At 46.6% G+C, this 25,033-nt stretch overlaps 1 protein-coding gene across 1 annotated transcript; it reads left to right on the forward strand.

Moving 5' to 3' along the window:
- Window positions 1-33: 33 nt before the first annotated feature.
- On the forward strand, window positions 34-25,033 carry traf2b (Tnf receptor-associated factor 2b). Its single transcript, XM_078550472.1, has 7 exons — window positions 34-104; window positions 3,896-3,970; window positions 14,428-14,856; window positions 16,550-16,727; window positions 19,535-19,683; window positions 20,658-22,401; window positions 22,462-25,033. Exons 2-6 carry the CDS (start codon window positions 3,965-3,967, stop codon window positions 20,874-20,876), a joined length of 981 nt encoding a protein of 326 aa, XP_078406598.1. The 5' UTR covers window positions 34-104; window positions 3,896-3,964; the 3' UTR covers window positions 20,877-22,401; window positions 22,462-25,033.

The raw sequence follows: 25,033 nt of genomic DNA on the forward strand, positions 1-25,033 counted from the left end.
AAATTGTTATTAATATTTGTCATTCACAGGCCCATGATGAAATCTGTTCCAAATTCCCCTTAACATGTGAATGGTGTGGAAAGAAAAAAATTCCAAGAGAAAAGGTAAAATGTGTGTTTGAAATAAATTAGGAGTGGCCGCCAGACAAGCATGAGAGTTATACTCTGATAACATTGCTTATTCCATTTATTTTTTATGTACATTTCATAGAAATCATTAGATTTTAGCTCTCCGCTTTCCTCTTCTGAAAGCCTAGATTATCACTGGAGGACATTTCCACAGGCACTGGCTCATTGTCATTGTACGAGTGTAACATTTAACCGTTTCTCACATCTGGCACCTAACGCACCTTTACAAGTACACAAGAAATAGGAGCAGGAGTAGATCATTCAACCCATCAAGGCTGCTCCACCATTCAATACGATCATGCCTGAGCTTAGGCTTCAGCTCCATTTTCCCGCCCATTCCCCATATCCCTTCATTCCCTGAGAGCCAAAAAATCTGTCTATCCCATCCTTAAATGTATTCAACGATGGAGCATCCACAAATCTCTGGGATAGAGAATTCCAAAGATTCACAACCCTATGAGTGAAGTTTTCTCCTCATCTCAGTCCTAAACGATTGGCCCCTTATCCTGAGACTGAGCCCCTGTGTTTAGATTCCCCAACTAGGGGAAACAATTTCTCAGTGTCCACCCTATCAAGCCCCTTCAGAATCTTGTTCGTTTCAATGAGATCACCTCTCATTCTTCTAAACTCCAGTGAATATAAGCTCAATTTACTCAGCCTCTTATCATAGGGCATCCCAGGGACCAACTTAATGAACCTTCACTGTACCATCTCCAATGCAGGTATATCCTTTCTGAAGTGTAGAGACTAAAACTACAAGACTAAAACAGTATCCCAGATGTGATCTCACCAAAACCCTGTACAATTGCAGCAAGACTTCTTTATTCTTGTTCTCTAACCCCCTTGCAAAAATAAAGGCCAACATGCCATTTGCCTTCCTAATTGAATGTTACGCCTGCATGCTAACTTTCTGTGTTCCTTGTACCCAAGTCTCTTTGTACAGTAACACTTACAAGTTCCACACCTTTTAAAAATAATATTCAGCTTTTCTATTCTTATAACCAAGGTTCCTCAGGCAAACCCATTGCCTCTTCCAAACCCATGACCACTACCATCTAGAAGGACAAGGGCAGCAGACACATGGGAATACCACCAGCTGGAAGTTCCCCTCCAACTCACTCACCATCCTGACTTGGAAATATATCATCGTTCCTTCACTGTCACTAGATCAAAATCCTGGAACTCCCTCCCTAACAGCACTGTAGGTGTATCTACATGGCATGGACTGCAGCAGTTCAAGAAGGCAGCTCACCAGCACCTTCTCAAGGGCCATTAGGGATGGGCAATAAATGCTGGCCTGGCCAGTGAAGCCCACATCCCTTGAATGAATAAAAAACCCCAAAGTGAATAACTTCACACTATCCCACATTATACTTCATCTGCCATCTTGTTGCCCACTCACTTAACCTGTCAGTATCTGTTAGTAGCTTCTCTGTGTCCTCCCACAGCTTACTTGCTGTCTCTTCATCTAAGTCATTAATATAGATTGTAAATAGCTGAGATTCACTGCCTGCCCACTTGAAAAAGCCCTGTTTATGCCCACTCTCTGCTTTTTATGAATTCAACAATCCTCTATCCATGCTAAACATTACTCCCAACTCCATGAGCCCTTATCTTGCTTATTGACCTATTGTGTGGCACCTTATTGAATGCCTTTTGGAAATACAGGTATACCACATCGACTGGTTCCCCTTCATCTTACCCTATTAGTTACATCATCAAAAACCCCCAATAAATTTGTCAAACAGGATTTCCATTTAGTAAAATCATATTGACTTGTTCTAATCATACTATACTTTTCTAAGTACATTGTTAACACTTCCTTAGTAGTAGATTCCAGCATTTTCTTAACAACTGATGTTGGGCCAACTGGTCTACAGTTCCCTGTTTTCGCTCTCCCTCCTTTCTTGAAAAGTGGTGTAACATTTGCCAACTTCCAACCTAGTGGGACCATTCCTGAATCTAAGGAATTTTGGAAAATCATAGCCAGCACATCCACTATCTCTGTAGCTATCCCTTGTAGAACTCTAGGGTGTAGGTCATCAGGTCCCAGGGATTTATCAGATTTTAGTTCCTTAAGTTTCTCCAGTACCTCTACTGATATTAAAATCCTTAATTTCCTCACTCTGTTTAACACTAGGTTATCGTCTATTTAGGAAACTTGCCAATTTCAAGGCAGTTTGCAATGGCCACATAAATATTGGAACTACATTAAAACTCATTTTTCATTTGACTCTTAACAGTTAGCAACGAGCGAGACTTTCATCTCATTATCATGGGTGAGATATGAACTGAGGGATTAAAATAGAGTTTGTAACCTCCTGTTTCACCACAATACTTGATAATGAAGGAATTGGTGTGTCTGGGAGCATGTCCCGGGGACTGTGTAACCGGGCAATGTGACTGGGAGCGTGTCTGGGGGGCTGTGTTATCGGGCAGTGTGTCTGGGAGCGTGTCCGGGGGGGTGTGTCACCGGGCAGTGCGTCTGGGAGTGTGTCCCGGGGGCTGTGAAACCAGGCAATGTGTCTGGGAGCGTGTCCCGGGGGCTGTGTCACCAGGCAGTGTGTCTGGTGGGGGGCTGTGTCACCGGGCAGTGTGTTTGGTGGGGGGGTGTCACCGGGCAGTGTGTCTGTGGGGGCTGTGTCACCGGGCAGTGTGTCTGGGGGGGGGCTGTGTCACCGGGCAGTGTGTCTGGGGGGGGGTGTCACCGGGCAGTGTATCTGGGGGGGCTGCGTCACTGGGCAGTGGGGGGGCTGTGTCACCGGGCAGTGTGTCTGGTGGGGCTGTGTCACCGGGCAGTGTGTCTGGTGGGGGGTGTCACCGGGCAGTGTATCTGGGGGGGCTGCGTCACTGGGCAGTGTGTCTGGGGGTGGGGTGTATCACCGGGCAGTGTGTCTGGGGGAGCCTGTGTCACCGGTCAGTGTGTCTGGGGGGCTGTGTCACCAGTCAGTGTGTCTGGGGGGGGGCTGCGTCACCGGTCAGTGTGTCTGGGGGGGGGCTGTGTCACCGGGCAGTGTGTCTGGGGGGTGCTGTGTCACTGGACAGTGGGGGGGCTGTGTCACTGGGCAGTGTGTCTGGTGGGGGGCTGTGTCACCGGGCAGTGTGTCTGGTGGGGGGCTGTGTCACCGGGCAGTGTGTCTGGGGGGCGCTGTGTCACTGGGCAGTGGGGAGGCTGTGTCACCGGGCAGTGTGTCTGGTGGGGCTGTGTCACCGGGCAGTGTGTCTGGTGGGGGGTGTCACCGGGCAGTGTATCTGGGGGGCCTGCGTCACTGGGCAGTGTGTCTGGGGGTGGGGTGTATCACCGGGCAGTGTGTCTGGGGGAGCCTGTGTCACCGGTCAGTGTGTCTGGGGGGCTGTGTCACCGGTCAGTGTGTCTGGGGGACTGCGTCACCGGTCAGTGTGTCTGGGGGGGTGCTGTGTCACCGGGCAGTGTGTCTGGGGGGCCTGTGTCCCTGGGCAGTATGTCTGGGAGCGTGTCTGGGGGGCCTGTGTGACGGGGCAGTATGTCTGGGACCATGTCTGGGGGGCCTGTGTCACCGGGCAGTATGCCTGGGAGCGTGTCTGGGGGGGCCTGTGTGACCGGGCAGTATGTCTGGGAGTGTGCTGGGGGGCCTGTGTCACCAGGCAGTATGTCTGGGAGTGTGTCTGGGGGGCCTTTGTCACCGGGCAGTATGTCTGGGAGCGTGTCTGGGGGGCCTGTGTCACCGGGCAGTATGTCTGGGAGCGTGTTGCCAAGCAGCGTGTTCATTGTATCTTCCTCTCCACAGTACTCGGATCATATTCGGACATGTGGGAAGGTAAAGCTCCTTTGCCGCTTTAACGTGATTGGCTGCGAAATGGCTGTAAGTGCACTTTACAATTTTCTGACCATATTACTGCAGTAGTAACTGCCCAGCTCCCACAGTCCAGGCTGGGTAATAGTAACTGCCCAGCTCCCACAGTCCAGGCTGGGTAATAGTAACTGCCCAGCTCCCATAGTCCAGGCTGGGTAATAGTAACTGCCCAGCTCCCACAGTCCAGGCTGGGTAATAGTAATTGCCAAGCTCTCACAGTCCAGTCTGGGTAATAGTGAATGCCCATCTCTCACAGTCCAGGCTGGGTAATAGTAACTGCCCAGCTCCCACAGTCCAGGCTGGGTAATAGTAACTGCCCAGCTCCCACGTTCCAGGCTGGGTAATAGTAACTGCCCAGCTCCCACAGTCCAGGCTGGGAACTAGTAACTGCCCAGCTCCCACAGTCCAGGCTGGGTAATAGTGACTGCCCAGCTCCCACAGTCCAGGCTGGGAACTAGTAACTGCCCAGCTCCCACAGTCCAGGCTGGGTAATAGTGACTGCCCAGCTCCCACAGTCCAGGCTGGGTAATAGTAACTGCCCAGCTCCCACAGTCCAGGCTGGGTAATAGTAACTGCCCAGCTCTCACAGTCCAGTCTGGGTAATAGTTACTGCCCAGCTCCCACAGTCCAGGCTGGGTAATAGTGACCGCCCAGCTCTCACAGTCCAGGCTGGGTAATAGTTGAGGTTGTTTCAGGGCTGTGTGTAAAATAACACTGTCTTTGCTGCCTGAGGCTCTGTTCACATTGATGGGCTGTACTTTATAATACTGATAACTTGTCCAGACTCTCTGGGATGCTGGATCAACTGGCCATGCCCATCACTCTGACACCCATGGGCACTTTGAATCTGGGCTTTTAAAATTTGTTATTGGGTGTCGGTGATGCTGGCAAGGCTGCTTTTATTGCCCATTCCTCATTGCCCTGAGAAGGTGATGGTGGGCCTCATTTGTAATATACTGCAGTGCTTGTGGTGGTTCCCCAGTAAAGGTATTGGATGGAAAATATTGTCCCAGTAATAAGGATGAAATAATGAACATTTGTCCAAGTCTGGATGGTCTGTGACTTGGAGGTGATGGTGGTCTCATGACATGGCTGCTCTTTTATTTCTCAGCAAACAGGAGATGAAGGTGAAACAACAACAGAAAATGCTGGAAAAACTCAGCAGGTCTGACAGCATCTGTGGGGAGACAATAAAACACAGTTAACGTTTTGAGTCCTTATGACCCTTCTTCAGAACAGGACATGTGACTCCAGACCCACAGCAATGTGGCTGATTCTTAAATGCCCTCTGAACAAGGGCAATTCGGATGGACAATTAATGCTGGCCTAGCCAGCGACACCCATATCCCATGAACGCATATAAAAAAATCAGTCAATTGGTGGATGTTAATTGTAAATCAATTGGGTGTTTAATTATATTCAGGTGGTAGGTATTAATTGGAGACTCACATTATACAAAAATGTAGGAGCACGTTTAAAGAGGGGTTGGTTGGAGATGCACAATATGCAATGTGTGCCTCTTGTCAACAAAAGTTTAAGTATATAAAGACTAGGTTCCAGTATTTTATCTATCATCATCTAGCCATCTGAGTTCCAACAGTGGAGAGACTGGATATTGAGTCCAGTGGCACAGCACTGATCAAATAAACTGCTCACTCCTAGGTAGTGTCGCGTTTCTTGAAGTTTTGGCTGCATCCTCCAGGTGTGTGGTGATTATTCCATCACATGCCTGATCTGAGGCTTATAGAAAGTGTTTTGAGATTTTGAAGGCTCAGGAGGAAAGCCAGTCACTGTAGAGTATCCAACCCCAGGCCTGCTGTTGTGGCTGTGATGTCGATGTTGGCTGGTTCAGCTCAGCTTCTGGTCAGTGGTGACTCTCAAGGTGATGATGTTGCATGACAGGAGGTAGTTTGGCTTTCTGCTGTCTTGAGATGATTGTTACCTGACATGGGTCAGTCTGAGGCTGGATATTGTCTATAGCTGACATGGGCTGCTTTCTTTTCATGCTGTGTTGGAAAATCTGATTCTTCAACGCTCAGTCTAGGCTTAAGACAAGGAAGCAGGTGCCAGAATAACCCAAACCAGTTTAATTCACTTTACAGGTATAGCAACACCTTCCTGTGTGCTACACACAGAAGAGTATGGACATATCGGTGAGCAGGTCTTGCTTGTATCAACGATTGTGTTGGAAGCTTGCCATACAGTCAAACAGGAACTGGTTCATTTACTTTTTTGAAATGAGACATTTCTGTTCTGCACACAAATCAATTCAGCTGGTGTGTTCCCTTTAACTTGTTGCAGCATGCCCGTTTCCCACCCTCCATGAAGAACTGGCATTCGTTATACAGGAAGCTTGATGTCATTATGTAAATTGGACTAAAGCCAGAGAATGGAGTGGGGTCAATCAACTCCTGCAAATGATATCTGCCTTTTTGTGCTCGGGATTTTGTTTGTGTGGAATATCTTGGCCCCTCTGTTTTCTAGCTGCCTGTTGGGAACATGTGTAAGGGCTGTCGGGAATCAGCTGACTTGCCCCGGTAGGCAGTATCTCATTTGGGGTTAGGGGGAGGAATGGAGAGTTTTGGCCTCTGATCCCCTAATCTGTATCAAGGGGATTGGAACTCAGCAGTGAGAAAGTGATAATTCAGTTGTACAGAGCCTTGACCAGATCCCACCTGGAGTAACTGTGTTCGCTGCTGCGCATCACACCTCAGGAAGGCTATACTGGCAGTGCAGATTAACCAGAATTGCATCAGGATTTAAAGGGTTAAATTATGAAGACATTACATAACATGGCTTTATTCATTTCTGCTTAGAAAGTTGACATATGATTTAATCGGCATTTAAAACGTTAGTGATTTGATTGGATTGAAAAAAACTATTTCCTCCAGAGGAGTGCAGAACAAGGACACATAACTTTAGAATTAGATTTGGGTCATTCAGGGTTGAAATCAAAAAGTATTTCCTCACATAAAGGATAGTGAAAACCTGGAATGTTTTCAGTGGCTGTAAATGCTGGGTGACAATTGAAATTTTAAAGACAGATTGATAGATTTTTGTTGGGTAAGGGGAATCAAAGGATATGAAACAAAGATGGGTATTTGGAGTTTGAGATACGGGTCAGCCATGATCTAATGTAACAGGCTTGAGGGGCTGAATGGCCTCTTTCTGTTCCTGTGAGGTCTTGCTGTTTCTGTGGATTTAGCTGTTCAATTTCATTGGGTTTGTTTGTTTTCTACATTGCATAATAATCTGCCAGATGTGGTCCCCAAGCTTTATTTTGGGGCTGGACAAAGAAACAAGCGCCATACAAATTAAAAGATCCAGCAAAATCCAATGGAAAAAAGATAGTCTTGCTTGTTTTTCAAATATGGACTGACCTCCTGGACCTTCTGTTCTTGTACAAATGCCTGACAATGCAGCTTTAATAATCTGCTGTCTAATTTCTCTACACAAATCTACACTAGCTTAGCTGGGCTTTAGAGGCAGATATACAGTGATGAGGTCAACACTGCCACTGAGGGGAACCAGACTGATTAACTGAAGGATACTCTATGTTAGTTCCTTGAAAAGAGTCACATGAAGAGTCACTTGTGGTTTATGTCAGTGTGAAATGTGAAGCTGAAGAGTTAAACAAGAAGCCTGGATCAGTGCCATGTTAGCTGATATAAGCCAGCATGATGACAGTGGTGCTACCATTTATGTTGGTGCTGGAGAGGGAGAAATCAGTCATTTAATACCCCTCAGGAGGCACCATGTGAGGGTCAGGACTGTCACTGATAGCCGTGGCGGGACAAGTACCCAGCTGGCACTTATTGTCTTGACAAACTCCTAAAGAATGACCACTTAGATGCGGTACTGGTTACAGGACAAAGGGTATCCAACTCTTCTTCAGGAGAGGTGGAGAGAAAGAGGGAGGGAGTTGGCAAAAAAAAATGCACATTTTTTCCTATCACTGGTACAATGAATGCAATGCTGCAGGTAAGTGCAATAAGCCTTCTTTCTAATCCTCCATGACTGTGAAGGGGAGTCAGGGTTCAGTGATGTATAACCCTTCATGAGTTTGATCAGTTTCTTTCCTTTCATATGATTTAAAAGGAAAGATTAATCCTGAGCACAGCGACAGGACATGGGGATGTAGAGATTGGTTCAGGTTTAATCACATCAGTAGCTGCAGTGAACTCCAGATAGGGGAAGAGAGACAACCCCTGGAATTGTTCAAGAGGTGATTCGATGCTGTGATGGGCCAGTGGGTCTTGGGGAAGGATGAACTCATTGGGCCAAACCGGTTCTTTGGGTATCGAAGGCAGGTATCTATCTGTTGCTGTTAGGAAAAATTTGGTGTTTCAGTGCAGACAGAGCTAGGTCATTTGTGCCTACCCACCCCATAGAACCTGGACCCTCAGCGTACTGCAGAGAGAAACCCTCACCCAGAGAACCCGGACTGTCAGCGTACTGCAGAGAGAGACCCTCACCCAGAGAACCCGGACCCTCAGCGTCTGGAGAGAGAGACCCTCACCCAGAGAACCCAGACTGTCAGCGTACTGCAGAGAGAGACCCTCACCCAGAGAACCCGGACTGTCAGCGTACTGCAGAGAGAGACCCTCACCCAGAGAACCCGGACTGTCAGCGTACTGCAGAGAGAGACCCTCACCCAGAGAATCCGGACCCTCAGCGCCTGCGGAGAGAGACCCTTACCCAGAGAACCCAGACCCTCAGCGTACTGCAGAGAGAGACCCTCACCCAGAGAACCTGGACTGTCAGCATACTGCAGAGAGAGACCCTCACCCAGAGAACCCGGACCCTCAGCGTACTGCAGAGAGAGACCCTCACCTAGAGAACCCGGACCCTCAGCGTACTGCAGAGAGAGACCCTCACCCAGAGAACCCGGACCCTCAGCGTCTGGAGAGAGAGACCCTCATCCCAGAGAATCCAGACCCTCAGCGTACTGCAGAGAGGGACCCTCACCCAGAGAACCCGGACCCTCAGTGTATTGCAGAGAGAGACCCTCACCCAGAGAACCCGGACCTTCAGCGTCTGGAGAGAGAGACCCTCATCCCAGAGAATCCAGACCCTCAGCGTACTGCAATGAGAGAGACCCCCACCTGATAGAACCCAGCCCCTTGTGTACTGCAGTGAGAGAGACCCACACTCCAGGGAACAAACCCTCAGTGTACTGCAGTGATTTAGACACCCCCTCACCATAGAACCTGGACCCTCAGTGTACTGCAGTGATTTAGACACCCCCTCACCATAGAACCTGGACCCTCAGTGTACTGCAGTGATAGAGATCCCCACCCCATAGAACCTGGACCCTCAGTGTACTGCAGTGATAGAGACCCCCCACCTACTGTGGAACCCAGACCCTCTGTAATGCTGTGATTGAGACCCCCACCCACCTGAAAGAACCTGAATCCACAGCATACTGCAGAGCTCTGATAGTTTGCAGACTGTTGGCTCCTAGCTGGACTAATGCGAATGCATTCGGTGCCACCTGGTAATTACGGGTCCCTACTGGGCTTCATTAAGGATTCTGTACATGCAACTTGCTGACTGCCACTTACTTGCTACCAGTGGCAGAGCAGTGTCTGATACACGCTGTCATTTAACTCACCTTTGTAGCACTGATCACACACACACAAGTAAGTGAACAAAAATAAATCTGACATAGAAACCAAGGTGTCAAGGAGAGGGACAAAAACAGAATTACCTGGAAAAACTCAGCAGGTCTGGCAGCATCGGTGGAGAAGAAAAGAGTTGACGTTGCGAGTCCAATGACCCTTCAACAGAACTGAGTGTAGTTAGGAGAGAGGTGAAATATAAGCTGGTCTAAGGTGGGGGGTGGGGGAGAGAGAAGTTGAGGGTGGGGTGGTTGTAGGGATAAGCAAGCAGTGATAGGAGCAGATAATCAAAAGATGTCACAGACAAAAGGATCAAAGAGGTGTTGAAGGTGGTGATATTATCTAAGAAAATGTGCTAATTAAGAATGGATGGCAGGACACTCAAGGTACAGTTCTAGTAGGGGTGGGGTGGAAAGATTGACAAGTTATTAGTTGTAGATTTAAAAATAATGGAAATAGGTGGGACAAGAAAAATCTATATAAATTATTGAAAAAAACAAAAGGGAGGGGGAAGAAACGGGGTGGGGATGGGGGGAGGGAGTTTAAGATCTAAAGTTGTTGAATTCAATATTCATCCCGGAAGGCTGTAAAGTGCCTAGTTGGAAGATGAGGTGCTGTTCCTCCAGTTTGCGTTGGGCTTCACTGGAACAATGCAGCAAGCCAAGGACAGACATGTGGGCAAGAGAACAGGGTGGAGTGTTAAAATGGCAAGCGGCAGGGAGGTTTGGGTCTTTCTTGCGGACAGACCGCAGGTGTTCTGCAAAGCGGTCGCCCAGTTTGCGTTTGGTCTCTCCAATGTAGAGGAGACCGTATTGGGAACAACGAATACAGTAGACTGAGTTAGGGGAAATGCAAGTGAAATGCTGCTTCACTTGAAAGGAGTGTTTGGGTCCTTGGACGGTGAGGAGAGAGGAAGTGAAGGGGCAGGTGTTGCATCTTCTGCGTGGGCATGGGGAGGTGCCATAGGTGGGGGTTGAGGAGTAGGGGGTGATGGAGGAGTGGACCAGGGTGTCCCGGAGGGAACGATCCCTACGGAATGCCGCCAGGGGGGGTGAAGGGAAGATGTGTTTGGTGGTGGCATCATGCTGGAGTTGGCGGAAATGGCGGAGGATGATCCTTTGAATGCGGAGGCTGGTGGGGTGATAAGTGAGGACAAGGGGGACCCTATCATGTTTCTGGGAGGGAGGAGAAGGCGTGAGGGTGGATGCGCAGGAGATGAGCCGGACACGGTTGAGGGCCCTGTCAACGAGCTGTTTCCTATTCTGTTGTTCTGTTTATTTAAATTCCTGATTCAGTTGGACCCTAATGAGCCACTGGATAAATGCACTGCTGGGTTGGTGATGTGACACCGGGACAGGGTTGGTCCAGGCTCTCTCCTTGGTCAGTAATGAGTTTGCAGCTTATAACTTAGTGGGGCACTACTGATGCCAACAGTGGCCCTGGTTGAGGGAGGGGGTGCTGTGCTTCCTGTCCAGTTGTGTGTGTTCGTGCGTGTACATGAATGTGTACATGTGTGTATGTACAAGTATATGAAAATTAGGCTCGAATCGGCTGAGCAGATTGCATCCAATCCCTTTCAAAGTTTGCGGATGATACGAAGCTTGGGAGTGTTGTGAACTGTGAGGAGGACGGTGTGGAACTTCAAGAGGACATAGACAAGTTGGTGGAGTGGGCAGTTAGATGGGAGATGAAGTTCAATTGGGAGAAGTGTGAGGTGATGCATTTTGGTAGGAAGAACACGGACAGACAATAAAAAATAAGGGGTGAAATTTTGAAGGGGATGCAGGAGCAGACAGACTTGGGTGTATATGTGCATAGATCATTGAAGGTGGCAGGATGGGTGGAGAGAGCAGTTAATTAAGCATATAGTGTCTTGGGCTTTATTAATAGGAGCATAGTGTACAAGATCAAGGAGGTTATGCTGAATTTATATAAGACTCTCGTTAGACCTCAGCTGGAATATTGTGTACAGTTCTGGGCACCATAACTATAGGAAGGATGTGAACACATTGGAGAGAGTGCAGAAGAGGTTTACAAGAATTGTTCCAGGGATGAGAAACTTCAGTTATGAGGATAGATTGGAGAGGTTGGGACTGTTCTCCTTGGAGAGAAGGCGGCTGAGAGGAGGTTTGATAGAGATGTCCAAAATCATGAGGGAGCTGGAGAGAGTAGATAGGGACAAGCTGTTCCCAATAGTAAAAGGATCAAGAACGAGAGGGCACAGTGATTTTCAAAAGAAGCAAGCGTGACGTGAGAAAAATCTTTTTCACACAATGAGCGATTCAGGTCTGGAATGCACTGCCTGGAAGTGTGGTGGAGGCAGGTTCAATCGAGGCACTCAAGAGGACTTTGTTTTTATTCAAATAATCATCTAATGTGAAGGGTACAGGGAAAAGGCAGGGCAATTATCACGAGGTCATAATGCTCATTTGGAGAGCCAGTGCAGAAACAATGGGCCGAATGGCCACCTCTTGTGCCGTTAAAATTCTGTGATTTTGTCTAGGCTGATAAGGGAAGAGTGGCCAGCGGAGAAGGCGAACATTGATATCAATGGAGCTTCGGGGCAGGAAGGACCATAATTGTAATACGTAATCTGGGTGATAATGTGTTTGCAATAAAGTGTTTCTGTCATTCTTCATGCACGGGTCTGTAATACAATTAATAACTTTAGTGTTATTACTTGAACTGATCATAGAATCATTTTATCCGAAGGAGCTTATTCAGCTGAGGTTTAGTTGGATTGTTCGAGTTTGATCTGTCTGTCCTGCTGGTCTGAGATTGATTTTCATTTCTGCCCCCAGTTCCTTGTTTTAAAAAAAAGTCAGGGCCACAGAAAACAAGAATGGGACCCCAAATACAGTCATTGTAATTCAGATAAAAAGATTTGATGTGTTTGTGTTAAATGCATCAATTGTTCTGATGCATCTTCACCAGAGGGTCACTCTGTGTGTGGGCAGTTTCACAGGTTACTCAGAGACTGTCCAGTGATCACAAGATGTGAAGAAAGCTGTGTGTGAGAGTGACTTGAGCTTGACTGGGGCAGGATGCAGCTGGGTTCAGGTAAGTGGAAAGTTAGGGTACAATGATCTTTCACCCCTCACTTCAGCTTATCTTGAAGTAAAGGTCAGGAGGAAAGCTTTGTTCTGGGGAAGTGGACGACATGGACAAGGCCACATTTATTGTTCATTTCTATTTGCCCTGAGGGCATTAAGAGTCAGGCGCGCAGTATGAGACTGGAGTTACATGTAAGCCAGACTGGCTAAGTGTGCCCTTTCCTGAAGGACATAAGTGAAGCAGTTGAGATTTTACATGAGTCCAGTTCCTTCCTTACTAGATGTTTCGGTGTGAAATGAGTTCAATTTAATTTAATAGACATGATCTTATAGCATGAAACTTACAGTAAATCATCTGTGAGAAGTCACAGGAAGGGCAGGTTTGGGAAATATGAAATGTTACACTGCAGGGTTAAACTTCTGAGGTTTGGGTTATTATTCAGAAAAGATTCTCACTATGTAAATATGTGAACTATTCACAGGCAAGGTACAGACTGTAACCAACCAGCCCGTGCTTGCAAAACTCAAAACAATGTTCAGCATTGATGTGATTCTGCAATTGGACAACATTGGCCAAATAATCCTCAATGTGCTAAGAATTACCCCGACAACTAATTTAAGATTGTCAGTCGGGCTCGCAGTGTGGCGCATTTGCCTGTACTGGAAGCTACATATATCAATACACAAGGCCCTGTTCTTTGCAGGCAGAAAGAATATGTACACATATTGTGCCTGTTTCAGCTAAACAAAATAAGTGACAGCCATTTGATGGTTCACTCCTCAGGGCAATGCCTTGACAAATCAGAGTAAAGCTATCTGATTTAAATTTCAAACAGTGCTTGGCAGTTTACTGTCAGTCATCGACTGGTGCATTCTCCATGGCAACACCTCTATCAATCAGAGCCCAATTGTTAACCAATCAGCGTTCTCTCCTTGTACAGTATAAATTGTTCCCTTTACATTTGGTATTCTTGTGATTTGTGCGGATGAGTGCAAGACGAAAAGCTTTGAGAAAAAATTACTTTTTTTCAGTAATTCTCACTATGTACCTAATCTTAAATATTTGATAAAATAGAAAATGCTGGAAATACTCAGCAAGACTGGCAGCCTCTGCGGAGAGAGAAGCAGAATTATTGTTTTGAGTCAATATGACGCTTAAATATTTGATGCTGGAACTGGCCCAGGTCAGTATTTGGTACAGATATTATAGTTTTAACTCTTCAAAAGTGCAGAAGTGCACTGCTCTCTCTCTTTCATCCTGGCTGCTGCAGCAGGACCTTTTTCAATCCTGCTGTGCCTGTGGGGTCTCTATTTTGAGCAGCTTGAGACTAGTGTCCTGTCACTTTAGCTAATGTGTAAAACCCTGGCATCCTGATGTTAGCTGGAACTGACCTGGAGACTACAACTCTGAATCACCACACACCATTTGACATTATGATATCACTGCCTGGCAATGGCATGCTACCCCCAAGAGGGCCCATGCCAGTTGTGGAGATCTTGTTAAAGATAGTGCCAATCTTGAAATATTACCCCTTACTTTTCAGGTGGGGTAAGCTGCACAATACTAGCAACCTGTCAACACGAGTTAATTTAAAACGAACACTTGACTGCAGTCACTGTGCAAGTTTGGAGGGCCAGGATTTGGTTCCAAGTAGACACAGTATTAAACTTTCAGGCACGCAGCTCCATTTTGTGATCCCCATGAGAGTTCTGTAAGGGGCTGTATGTCTTTGCTGCCCCATGTGTGTGCCATGTGTAGTTGTTTATAAATTCTTCAATTGATTTTTCCCAGGCTGAGAAGGAGAAATTAATTGAGCATGAGAACCAGTGTGTAGTGGACCACTTGCAGATGATGCTCCAACATGTTATGGGAATAAGGACTGCAGTGGAAAGCTTGCAACCCCTGAACCTGCAGCAGGCCAATGTTAAAGTAAACCAGCTGTTTACATCAGTTCGAGAAATGGAGGAGACACTTGGACCATTCCGGTCGATCTCTCTCAGACAGGGCTGCTCCTCCCCTGAAGACCTGGGGAAACCCTCGCTGTTGGAAAAATTAGAAGATGTGCAAAAGCGGTGTGTAACTCTTAAACACAAAGCTGAAACATTCGAAAACATTGTTTGTGTTCTCAATCGTGAAGTGGAGCGAGCCTCTGTGAGCATGACAGCTTACGAACAGCAGCACAAACTGGACCAGGAGAAGATTGAAGCCTTACAAACAAAGGTAGGTAAACTGGCACAGCCCTGCCTGGAAAAGCCAGGCTGAGAGCAGTCTGCAGGCTTACCAGGTGTAGAAGGATTCATGCCTCAGTGAATTGCCCCCCTGTGCCTCCCGCTGCTGCAGTGTGGTGCTGCAGACTGTCTCTACCCTCCAGCTTTTCGCACAAGGGACCATCGCTCCATTGTGCACTTTGGAAGCTTGTGACCGCAGCTGCTCAAAGGTCATCTTCTGGCACTGAAAAGAGAATGTATAACATGACAGAGCAGGGTCCATTGAGTGAATAGCTGAACTCTGCACCTGTTTCACCATGGATGCACCACACTGTACAGTACATGATCCTGAAATTGTCTCTGCAGCCCCGAGAAGGAATCATCTCTCCCTTTCCAATATCTAGCTGGTGGGTACATGTCTGTCACTGTATAAAACCCACCAAATGAACATACAAATTAGGAGCAGGAGTAGGCTATTTGACCCCTTGGGCCTGCTCCGCCATTCAATAAGACCATGGCTGATCTGATTGTGGCCTCAACTCCACATTATGCCTACCCCTGATAATCTATGACCCCCTTCTTAGTCAAGAATCTATTTACCTTTACCTTAAAAATATTCATTGACCCAGCCTCCACCACTCTCCAGGGAAGAGAATTCCACTGACTGACAACCCTCTGAGAGAAAAAATTCTTCTCATCTCCTTAAATGGGACACTCCTTTTTAAACTGTTTCCCCTAGTTCCAGTCTCTCTGATAAGGCAAAACATCCTTTCAGCATCCACCCTATCAAGTCCCTTCAGGATCGGATGTGTTTCAATAAGATCACTTCTCATTCTTCTAAATTCTAGTGGGTACAGGCCCAACCTGCTCAACCTTTCCTCTTAAGATAACCCCTTCATCCCAGGTATCAGTCATGTGAACTTTCTCTGAACTGCTAATGCAATTATATTCTTTTCTAAATAAGGAGGCCAAAACTATACACAGTACTCCAGATGTGAACTCACCCAAGGCCCTGTTCAACTGCAGTAAAATATGCCTACTTCTATATTCCATTCCCTTTACAATAAACAACAATTCACCTGCCTTCCTAATCACTTGCTGTACCTGCATACTAACCTTTTGTGATTCATGTACCAGGACACCCAGATCCCTCTGTACCGCAGAATTCTGCAATCTTTCTCCATTTAAATAATATTCCGTTCTTCCTGCAAGTGAACAAGTTCACTTTTTCCCATGTAATATTCCACCTGCCAAACTTTTGCCCACTCATTTAAACTATCTATATCCCTTTGCAGACTCCTTATATCCTCTTCACAACTTACTTTCCTATCCATCTTTATGTCAGGACTGCACCAGTCCTGTACCCCAGTGTTATACAATGACAGATCTGTCCCCACCAGTACTGTGCCCAGTGTTATACAATGACAGATCTGTCCCCACCAGTACTGTGCCCGGTGTTATACAGACCTGTTCCCACCACACCTGTATTCCAGTGTTATACAGCTCAGAATACATTCTCCTTGCAAATTTTGAAGTACGTGATCTAGAAACGTGTCCTGTATTTGTATCTGACTGTTACTGGCTGTATAAAGTTCTCCCGCTGAACCCTAGTGCCAACTTTGGACCATTTTTGACTCTGGTCATTTTTAGTAATGCCATTTACCTGGCCGTGCCTGCCCATTTTTAATCTTGTTGCTGTGTCCCAGGTGCGTCAGATGGAGCGTGCCACAGCACTGAAGGACCTGGCCATAGCGGAGCTGGAGCTAAAGTTTCAGGCATTCGAATACAGTACTGATAATGGAATCTTTATTTGGAAAATATCTGATTTCAGTAGAAGACGGCAGGATGCTAAATCCCAGCGATCACCCGCCATATTCTCCCCAGGTTAGTCCCACATTACTCATATTGGATTCTTCTCAATATGGACAACCATAATGTGAGGGAAGGTGTGTGCATTAAATAATTTCAGTCAGAATATCTTTATTCACGGTATCAGAGAGGACCTCCCAACTGGAAAATGAAGGCTGAAATCCCAACCTTCCAAATGCAAATATATTAGAAATGGGGAAATGCCGCAGGAGCAGGATTCACAAGAGACATGACTGGGAGCTGTAACGGGAGGGCATTATTTCAATTACACGGGAACCACTGTAGGTCACACTTCAAAGCGAAACCTATGCTCAGGAATTTGATTATAGTGGAGGGAGGGTGCTTGCTGCCGCCCCCACACTCCTGACTGCTTTTGCATGTTCCCAGAGGTGAGGAGAATCCAGGATGTCGCAGTAACTTGGCAACTGCAGCAGATGACTGGTACAGGTTGTTTCTCTACTTTTGCCCTTTACTGGTGTCCACATTGCGTTAACGTTTTGCTGTATCTGCCAAAAGTACCAAATACCAGTGAGTGTTGCCTTTATGCCAAAATAAACTTTTTTTCACTCTTCCAAAATCTGTCCCTCCCTAACAGGCTCACCGCAAGAAGGGGTGGATAGGACTTGAAGTGAGAGGCTGTAGATCCTTTTTTGCTAATGAGGCATTGACTCAAACCCGGCTGGTAAATAAGATCAGAGTCTCCTCACAACTTTTAGGTACCCACCAACCAGTAGAACTGCACATGATCTTGTGTCTCAGCAGCCTGGCAGTTACGCCCTTGCAGTAACATCCTGTCTGAATATTATTGCTGCTCATCCTACTGATCCCCACTTGCCTGGATGAGTGCAGCTCCAACAACATTCAAGAAACTTGACACCATCCAGGACAAAGCAGCCCACTTGACTGGCACCCCTTCCACAAACATTCAATCCCTTCACCACCAACGCACAGTGGCAGCACTCGCCAAGGCTCCTTAGACAGCACCTTCCAAATCCACGACCACTACCATCTAGAAGGACAAGGACAGCAGATAGATAGGAACATCACCACCTGGAAATTACCCTCCAAGCCACTCACCCCCCTGACTTGGAAATATATCGCTGTTCCTTCACTGTCGCTGGGTCAAAATCCTGGAACTCCCTCCTTAACAGCACTGTGGGTGTACCTACACCACATGGACTGCAGCGGTTCAAGGGCAATTAGGGATGGGCTAAACGGTGGCCTTCAGGTGGTTGCCAGTAAATGAATAGCCCCACGTCCCCACTCAAGCCTTGGTAACTCTCTGCACATTTGGCTCCCCACTCACCCAGATGGTGACCCTCTGCTCTTTGCCCTCCTTCCTCCTTGCGTGCCCCACTGTAACCCTCCTTTCTGAATATTGTGACTTAGAAATAACATTCAGAATTGTATTTGGGTTCCACTGCCCCTTGGCTCTATAATTGATTCTGTGCTGAACAGCAGCAGATCATTGATAGAGAGAAAGCAATCCCACTCCTGACCCTGATTAAGAAGCCAGAAAGCAGAACTTTTCTCCCTTAAGGTATCTCATCTGTACCAATCACCTCCTTCAGCAGCTGGCAGACTTTCTGTATATTCCTGGATTTTAGTAATGTCTAAGAAAGTGGTGAAGTTTTGGGAAGGGAGAGTCAGATACCTCTCTAGTTGTCCAAGCTCCACAACAGCTCCAATATCACTCATCCCAGGACTCGTACAGCACGGGGTTATATACAGAGTAAAGCTCCCCCTACACTGTCCCCATCAAACACTCCTAGGACAGGTACAGCACGGGGTTAGATACAGAGTAAAGCTCCCTCTACACTGTCCCCATCAAACACTTACCATCAGGAAGAACTTTATCTTTATTCAGTCCAACACCATTCCTTTTTCTTTGACACCATAGGAACAGGGGATTCCATTTATGCCGGTGAACTAGAAGTTGGTTAATCTGCGGTTCAAGAACATGTCACAAGTACCTTTACCCAACAAAAGCTATTGATATCAGTCATGACTGCTCTTGTTTTCTCATCAGGTGCTTATGTAATTCACTTCTGAAACCCACAATTGAATCTGCCTCCAGATACTCTGTCAGTGCATCCCAGATCCTAACCCCTGGCTCTGTCTCATACTTTGGTTCATCTTGCCCTTACTCCAATACTCCAGTCAAGGCTGAACCAGTTATAAAGATTTAAAGTATTATAAAGATTTATCATAACTTCCTTGCTTTTGTACTCTATGACTCTATTATAAAGCCAAGGATCCCATATGTCTTTTTAACTATTTTCTCAACCTGTCCTGTCCTTCAATGATTTGTGCACATATACTGCCAGGTCCCTCTGCTCCTGCACGCCCTTTATTTTGTATTGTTTTATGTTGCCTCTCCTCATTCCTCCTACTAAAATCAATCACTTCATATTACATTGCATTAAATTTCATCTGTCATTTGTCTGACCATTCCAACAACTTGTCCATGTTCTCTTGAGGTCCATCACTATCCTCCTCACAGTTCACAATATTTACAAGTTTTGTGTAAATTTGATCCAAGTCTAAGTCATTAAAATAGACCAAGGAAAGCAGTAGTCCTAGTCCTTACCCCTGGGGAATCACATTGTATTCCTTCCTCCAGTTCATAAAACAACCATTCAGCACTACTGTACGTTCTGTTTTCTGTCACTCAGGCAACTTCATAACCTCGCTTTAATGTAATGAAATGTACAATACCTTAGGGGTGTGAGATGTAATTGGCTGCCTTGTATTGTTCACTTTATTGTCTCTCTGCCTGGATTTCCAGTCCCATACTAACGGCTTTGTTTTTAACTGTTCAGCTTTCTACACCAGCAAATATGGGTACAAGATGTGCCTGCGTGTCTATCTGAATGGTGATGGTGTGGGCCGTGGAACTCACATGTCTCTCTTCTTTGTCATTATGAAGGGAAACTACGATAGTTTGCTAAAGTGGCCTTTCAAGCAAAAGGTGGGTTTGCCTTCTCACTCCCCAGTGTGTGGGGAGCCCTAGCTGCAGGTAGTTGTTGTGGAGGTTTCTGTCAAGTTAAAGGCATTTGTATGCTGCATGCAGGTTCAGGTGGGTTTGGTGTCATGCTCATGGTCACAGTATTGCTAAACCAGATATAGTGGGGTAGCTGCAGTCTGTCAGCGGTGACGAGGGAGGGAATGGACTACTACCAGCAGTGGGGCCGGGGAGGGAATGCATTCGTTATCGGCGGTGGGGGAGGGAATGCAGTCAGTTATTTATGGGGCGGTGGGGGAGGGGATGCAGTCGGATATTGGTGGTGGGGGAGGGGATGCGGTCGGTTATCGGCGGTGGGGGAGGGAACACGGTCGGTTATCGGCGGTGAGGCAGGGAATGCAGTTGGTTATCGGTGGTGGGGGAGGGAATGCAGTCGGTTATCGGCGGTGGGGGAGGGAACGCGGTCGGTTATCGGCGATGGGGGAGGGAACGCGGTGGGTTATCGGCGGTGGGGGAGGGAACGCGGTCGGTTATCGGCGGTGGGGGAGGGAACGCGGTCGGTTATCGGCGGTGAGGGAGGGAACGCGGTCGGTTATCGGCGGTGGGGGAGGGAACGTGGTCGGTTATCGGCGGTGGGGGAGGCAGCGCGGTCGGTTATCGGCGGTGGGGGAGGGAACGCGGTCGGTTATCGGCGGTGAGGATGGGAACGCGGTCGGTTATCGGCGGTGAGGGAGATTTGCTGGTCACAGGTGTGGTGGGGGAATTCTATCAATATTCATCCCTCAACTAACATCATAAAAGATCACATTATCTGGTCATTCTCCGTATTTATGGGATGTTGCTGTGCAGTACTTGGCTGCTGCATTTCCGCAAACAGTGACTACACTTCAGAATAATCTCGGTGGCTGTGAGCTGTTTTAGGCTGTGCAGTATATAAATACAAGTTTGCTCTTTCGTTTTGGTCTCACCTTTCCCCTCAGGTAACTCTGATGCTGATGGACCAGACTAACCGTGAGCACGTCATTGATGCGTTCAGACCAGACATCAGTTCCTCATCGTTCCAGAGACCAGTCACTGAGATGAACATTGCCAGTGGGTGCCCGCTGTTCTGTCCACTTAACAAACTGGACAGCAAGAATAATTACTCACGTGAAGACAACATTTTCATCAAAGCCATTGTGGACTTAACTGACCTGTAACCAACCTTTTTATCAGCCACAGTAATGTTAAAGGCCCTGAGCTGTTGGCCACTAATTTGTTGTTGCATTGTGCAATGTCCCACTGGAACTGGACTGCTGGTTGCTGTGAGCGTCAGTAGTCTGTGCACTAAACAGATGAGTGAAAAGCCCATAATGCAGTTTGCGCTGTTTCCGGTTTGTGTTTTCCTGCAGACAGGAAGTTCCATTGCACTCAGTGTATAATGAGTTTCTTGGTAAATGCACAGTGGCAGTGGTAGAAACATCTTGTTGGCCCACAGAGTGTGGCCATGACCACAGACTGTGTTTGTAAAGGGAGTGCCTCCCTGCAGTAGAATAGCTTGAGATAAGGCACAGTGGATGTACCCATCTCTCCTTTTCCCCTGGCTGAGATAATCCAGAATCAGTGGCACAGCACACCCGCTAAAACTGAGTTGAACAGGGGTCAGGTGGCCTGTCACTTGAATCAACTTGAGCTGGGCTGGGTGAGCTTTGTCAGCTGGGCCAATGGGAGCGAGAAGTTCCTGGGGGGAGAGGAAGAGCAGCTGTTATTGTCTTCCCTGTCCCCAACTCTCCAGCCACAGAGTGAGCTGCAGAGTTACCCTGGAAGAGACCACAGTCCCTGCAGTGATGGACTCCTCTGTCATGCCACATATAATGTGCTGCTTCCAACTTGGCACCAAAGAAACCTTAAACTGTTTAAGGTGTGCTGCATGTTAACTCAGCACAGAGTACTCACAGTGACAGCAACCAGCCGCATGGTTCCTCCATAGTCTGCAACAACTTCCCTCTTTTCTGTCAGCATCTACTCCACCCTGCCAGTGCCTGTTGGTAATCAGGTGATATTCTCAAACCCTGAGCCTTGAACTCCCCTTCCACTGCTTGGCTGCTTCCGTGGAGGTTTACTCAGCTTTGGCAGTGGTGTGTACCGTGGAGGTGACACACTCCAAAAGCCCAAAACCCATTCAATCACACCCAGCGTGGACCCTGTTAGAAATTAGAAGTTTGGGTCAGCAGTGTTCAGGGTCTCTGAAACAGGACATTGTGGAGTGTTGGTTGTGTTTATTTACCCTATGTATAATAATGACCTCTCATTATTTTATAAGCAATGTATAATAATTTATAAGTTTTACACAGTAGTAGTTTCTAGCAGAGATGAGGTGGATGCTGAGGAGTTCTGAGGTGGTTTCTAATGTTTCTGGGTGGCCCAGGACCTCAGCCTGGAAGAGTTTCACCAGAATAACAGACCTCAGTGCTCCATGCAGAGTTCAAACTAGTGACGGGCAGCGGGGGAAGGGGGAGTGCCTCTTCAGCCCTGTCCAGTGGAGAAAGAAGATATTGGGACCAGGTGTTCTGGGGCCTCTCTTTACTTCTATCCTGCAGTTATAGAGCATAAACATTATTTATGGTAAGAATGGAGTAAGTTTCGACTGTGGCCCTGTTCATTGTTGCTGTCTTGTTTGTGGTTGTGTGCTGCTATTGGCTGATACATGCTGAATGTGCTATTTGTCAGAGTGCACGCTGTCAGGTATCTTTATGTCAGAGTGCACGCTGTCAGGTATCTTTATGTCAGAGTGCACGCTGTCAGGTATCTTTAGTTATAGGTAGAGAGATTGGTGAATGGCAGATACTGGGTAAGAATTATTTAGAGATTCTGGGAGACTCATCTTTATAAAATATAATTATAGAAAGTTAAGGGCACAGAAGGAGGCCACTTGGCCCTTCGTGTCTGCGCCGGACGAGAAATGAGTCACTCAGCCTCATCCCACTTTCCAACATTTGGTCCGTAGCCCTGCAGGTGATGACATTTGAGGTCCATATCCAGACACCTTTTAAATGAGCTGAGGGTTTCTGCCTCTACTATCCTTTCAGGCAGTGAGTTCCAGACCCCCACAACCCTCTGGGTGAAAAAACTTCCTCATCTACCCTCAAATCTTTCTCCCAATCACTCTAAATCTGTTCCTCCTAGTCACTGACCTTAGTGAGAAAAAAGGACATCCCTCAATGACCATAATTCCATCATGTTTAATTGGGAAACCATTCAGAATTTCCCATTGGGTGGGATGTTCCTTTTTCGACTGGCTATGTCCACTGAAACTCACTGGGTGACCTAAGAACTTGGGCAAAGTGTTATGAATCTGCTCTCCTTGAAGGTTCAGACCTTGAGAGGGTGGTTGCTCTGTTGGGAAGAATTACCTTATGAACGGGACTGATTTCCCAGAGGCCAGGCAATGGTTTGGTCAGTTTTGTAAGCAGACTGCCATTGTTCTGTCTGTCTTGGTGTGAGGGATTGATGTATGACTGACCACACCCCCCAACCAAAGATAGCTGCTTCCTAAGTGTTCAGCTAGACAGATTGCTGACCCAAGCTTCTGATTTGGCATCAGCTGCACCGAATTTTACTGTTTGCGGGCATTCACAAGGGTGATGTTATGTTTTCTGCTCTGTTGTAGATACAGGGGCACAAATAGCTGAGGGAAAGTTGTGTTTAGTGTGAAGTTTTACTTTGATTCCTGCCATTATTGATGGAAAATTTAATTAATTGAGGGGCGACAAGGGGATCTGCAGATTTTTGGCCTGGAATGTGACCATGGAAAAACTTTGATTTTTACAGAGAGTATGTGGAAATGTTTAAACTTGCAGAGCAGCATGTTTACGAGTTTCTGGACTTTTCAGGGAAGTGATGGAATATGCACTGGAATCAGCTCAGTGCCACTCTCTCTGCTATTTTGTGATTGTTATAATCAGTGGTTTCTGTACAAAAGAGGTGAAAAAAGAGCTGAACGGTCCCAGTCATTGGATCAGAAATCAGTGGTGAGGGCAGTTGGTGAGTAAAGATTAAGATGGGGAACACAGCAGAGTTTAATGGAGTCCCATGTAGGAGTAACGAGAGTTTATGTTCGGTGTGTGATTTTTCAGCTGTGCTACCCAGTTTCGAGGAACCTGTGAATGTGCAGCACACGTTCTTGAGGCTGCATACTGGAGCTGGGAAATGACTGCATCAAAGCTGGTGTCTGTTCTGAGCTGCTTATTAAAATACAATTACCAATAAAAGCACCACACTTCTAAGTTTATTTCCAACAGTCAGTAACCTGATGTTGCTGGGTTGTAATGAATAGCTCATAGCATGGTCCCAGCCCTCTCCCTGGGGTCTGGGGAGGAGGTGGTTTATGTAAGGACCTGTGGTTATTCAGTGTGGATTCTGCCTGTGCTGTTGAAAATAATAATAGGACATTCGTCTCAGCTGTGGCTAGTTGATGGGATCAGACATCATTAATCTGAGCTTCTGTAAACTTGGAGTTGAGATCTAAGGCCTTGACCCTAGGATTATGTGGAGTTGGCTTCCTGCATCTTGTACACAGTACTTACCCTCATAACTTTAGTGTCACAGATAAATACTTTTAAGGAAATTTCTGTTACTTTATTAGCTACTGCATCTTCCAATTAAGATTAGCAAAAGGACAGGACTGAATGGAAATGACTGGCATTGACAGAGTGCAGAGACATATCAGACTGAATGACTAGTGCTGTACATTGTGGGCAGTGTCCCTTTTTGGGCACAGTAGTAGCTAATGCAAATCCCAGTAATGGTTACGTGAAGTCAAAAGTACAATGTTATTAATTTTCTGGGTACATTCCAGGTCCCATGGAAAGTTGTAAACAAACTCGAGCATAGCCATGAGAACCTCTCCAGGATCTATTTTGTACTCCAGGCATAAAACAGCAACAACCTCCCAATCCAAATAGATGTCAGCAATAAGCACAGGCCAACGCCCCATTATTTGATGAGTACTTTCGAAATTGGATACTGTGTGTACTTCATCAAGGAATAACTGCTGAATGCATGCAGTAACATGGACACATTTGGAGTAGCTGAAAAGATGTTGAAGTGGCATCTATATACCGATTTATATGCATACACATGCTGGTGGGAGTGTATCGCTATATATACGCCTATCTGTACAAATCCTAGTTTGGGCGTATCTCCGTGAGAACCATAACCAATTGTCTTTTTACAAAGCTAATTTAAATGTGAATAAATTTCCCTTTTTTTAGTGCTGTAAGCCAAACACCTGCATTGTTCCTGAATACTTTTTAATTAAACAATTCAGGATACATTCAGGTTGGAGCACCTGGTATAAAATACATTTTGGAATTGA

The sequence above is a fragment of the Cetorhinus maximus genome, chromosome 10 (genome assembly GCF_964194155.1).
Source record: "Cetorhinus maximus chromosome 10, sCetMax3.hap1.1, whole genome shotgun sequence".
NCBI classification, from domain to species: domain Eukaryota; kingdom Metazoa; phylum Chordata; class Chondrichthyes; order Lamniformes; family Cetorhinidae; genus Cetorhinus; species Cetorhinus maximus.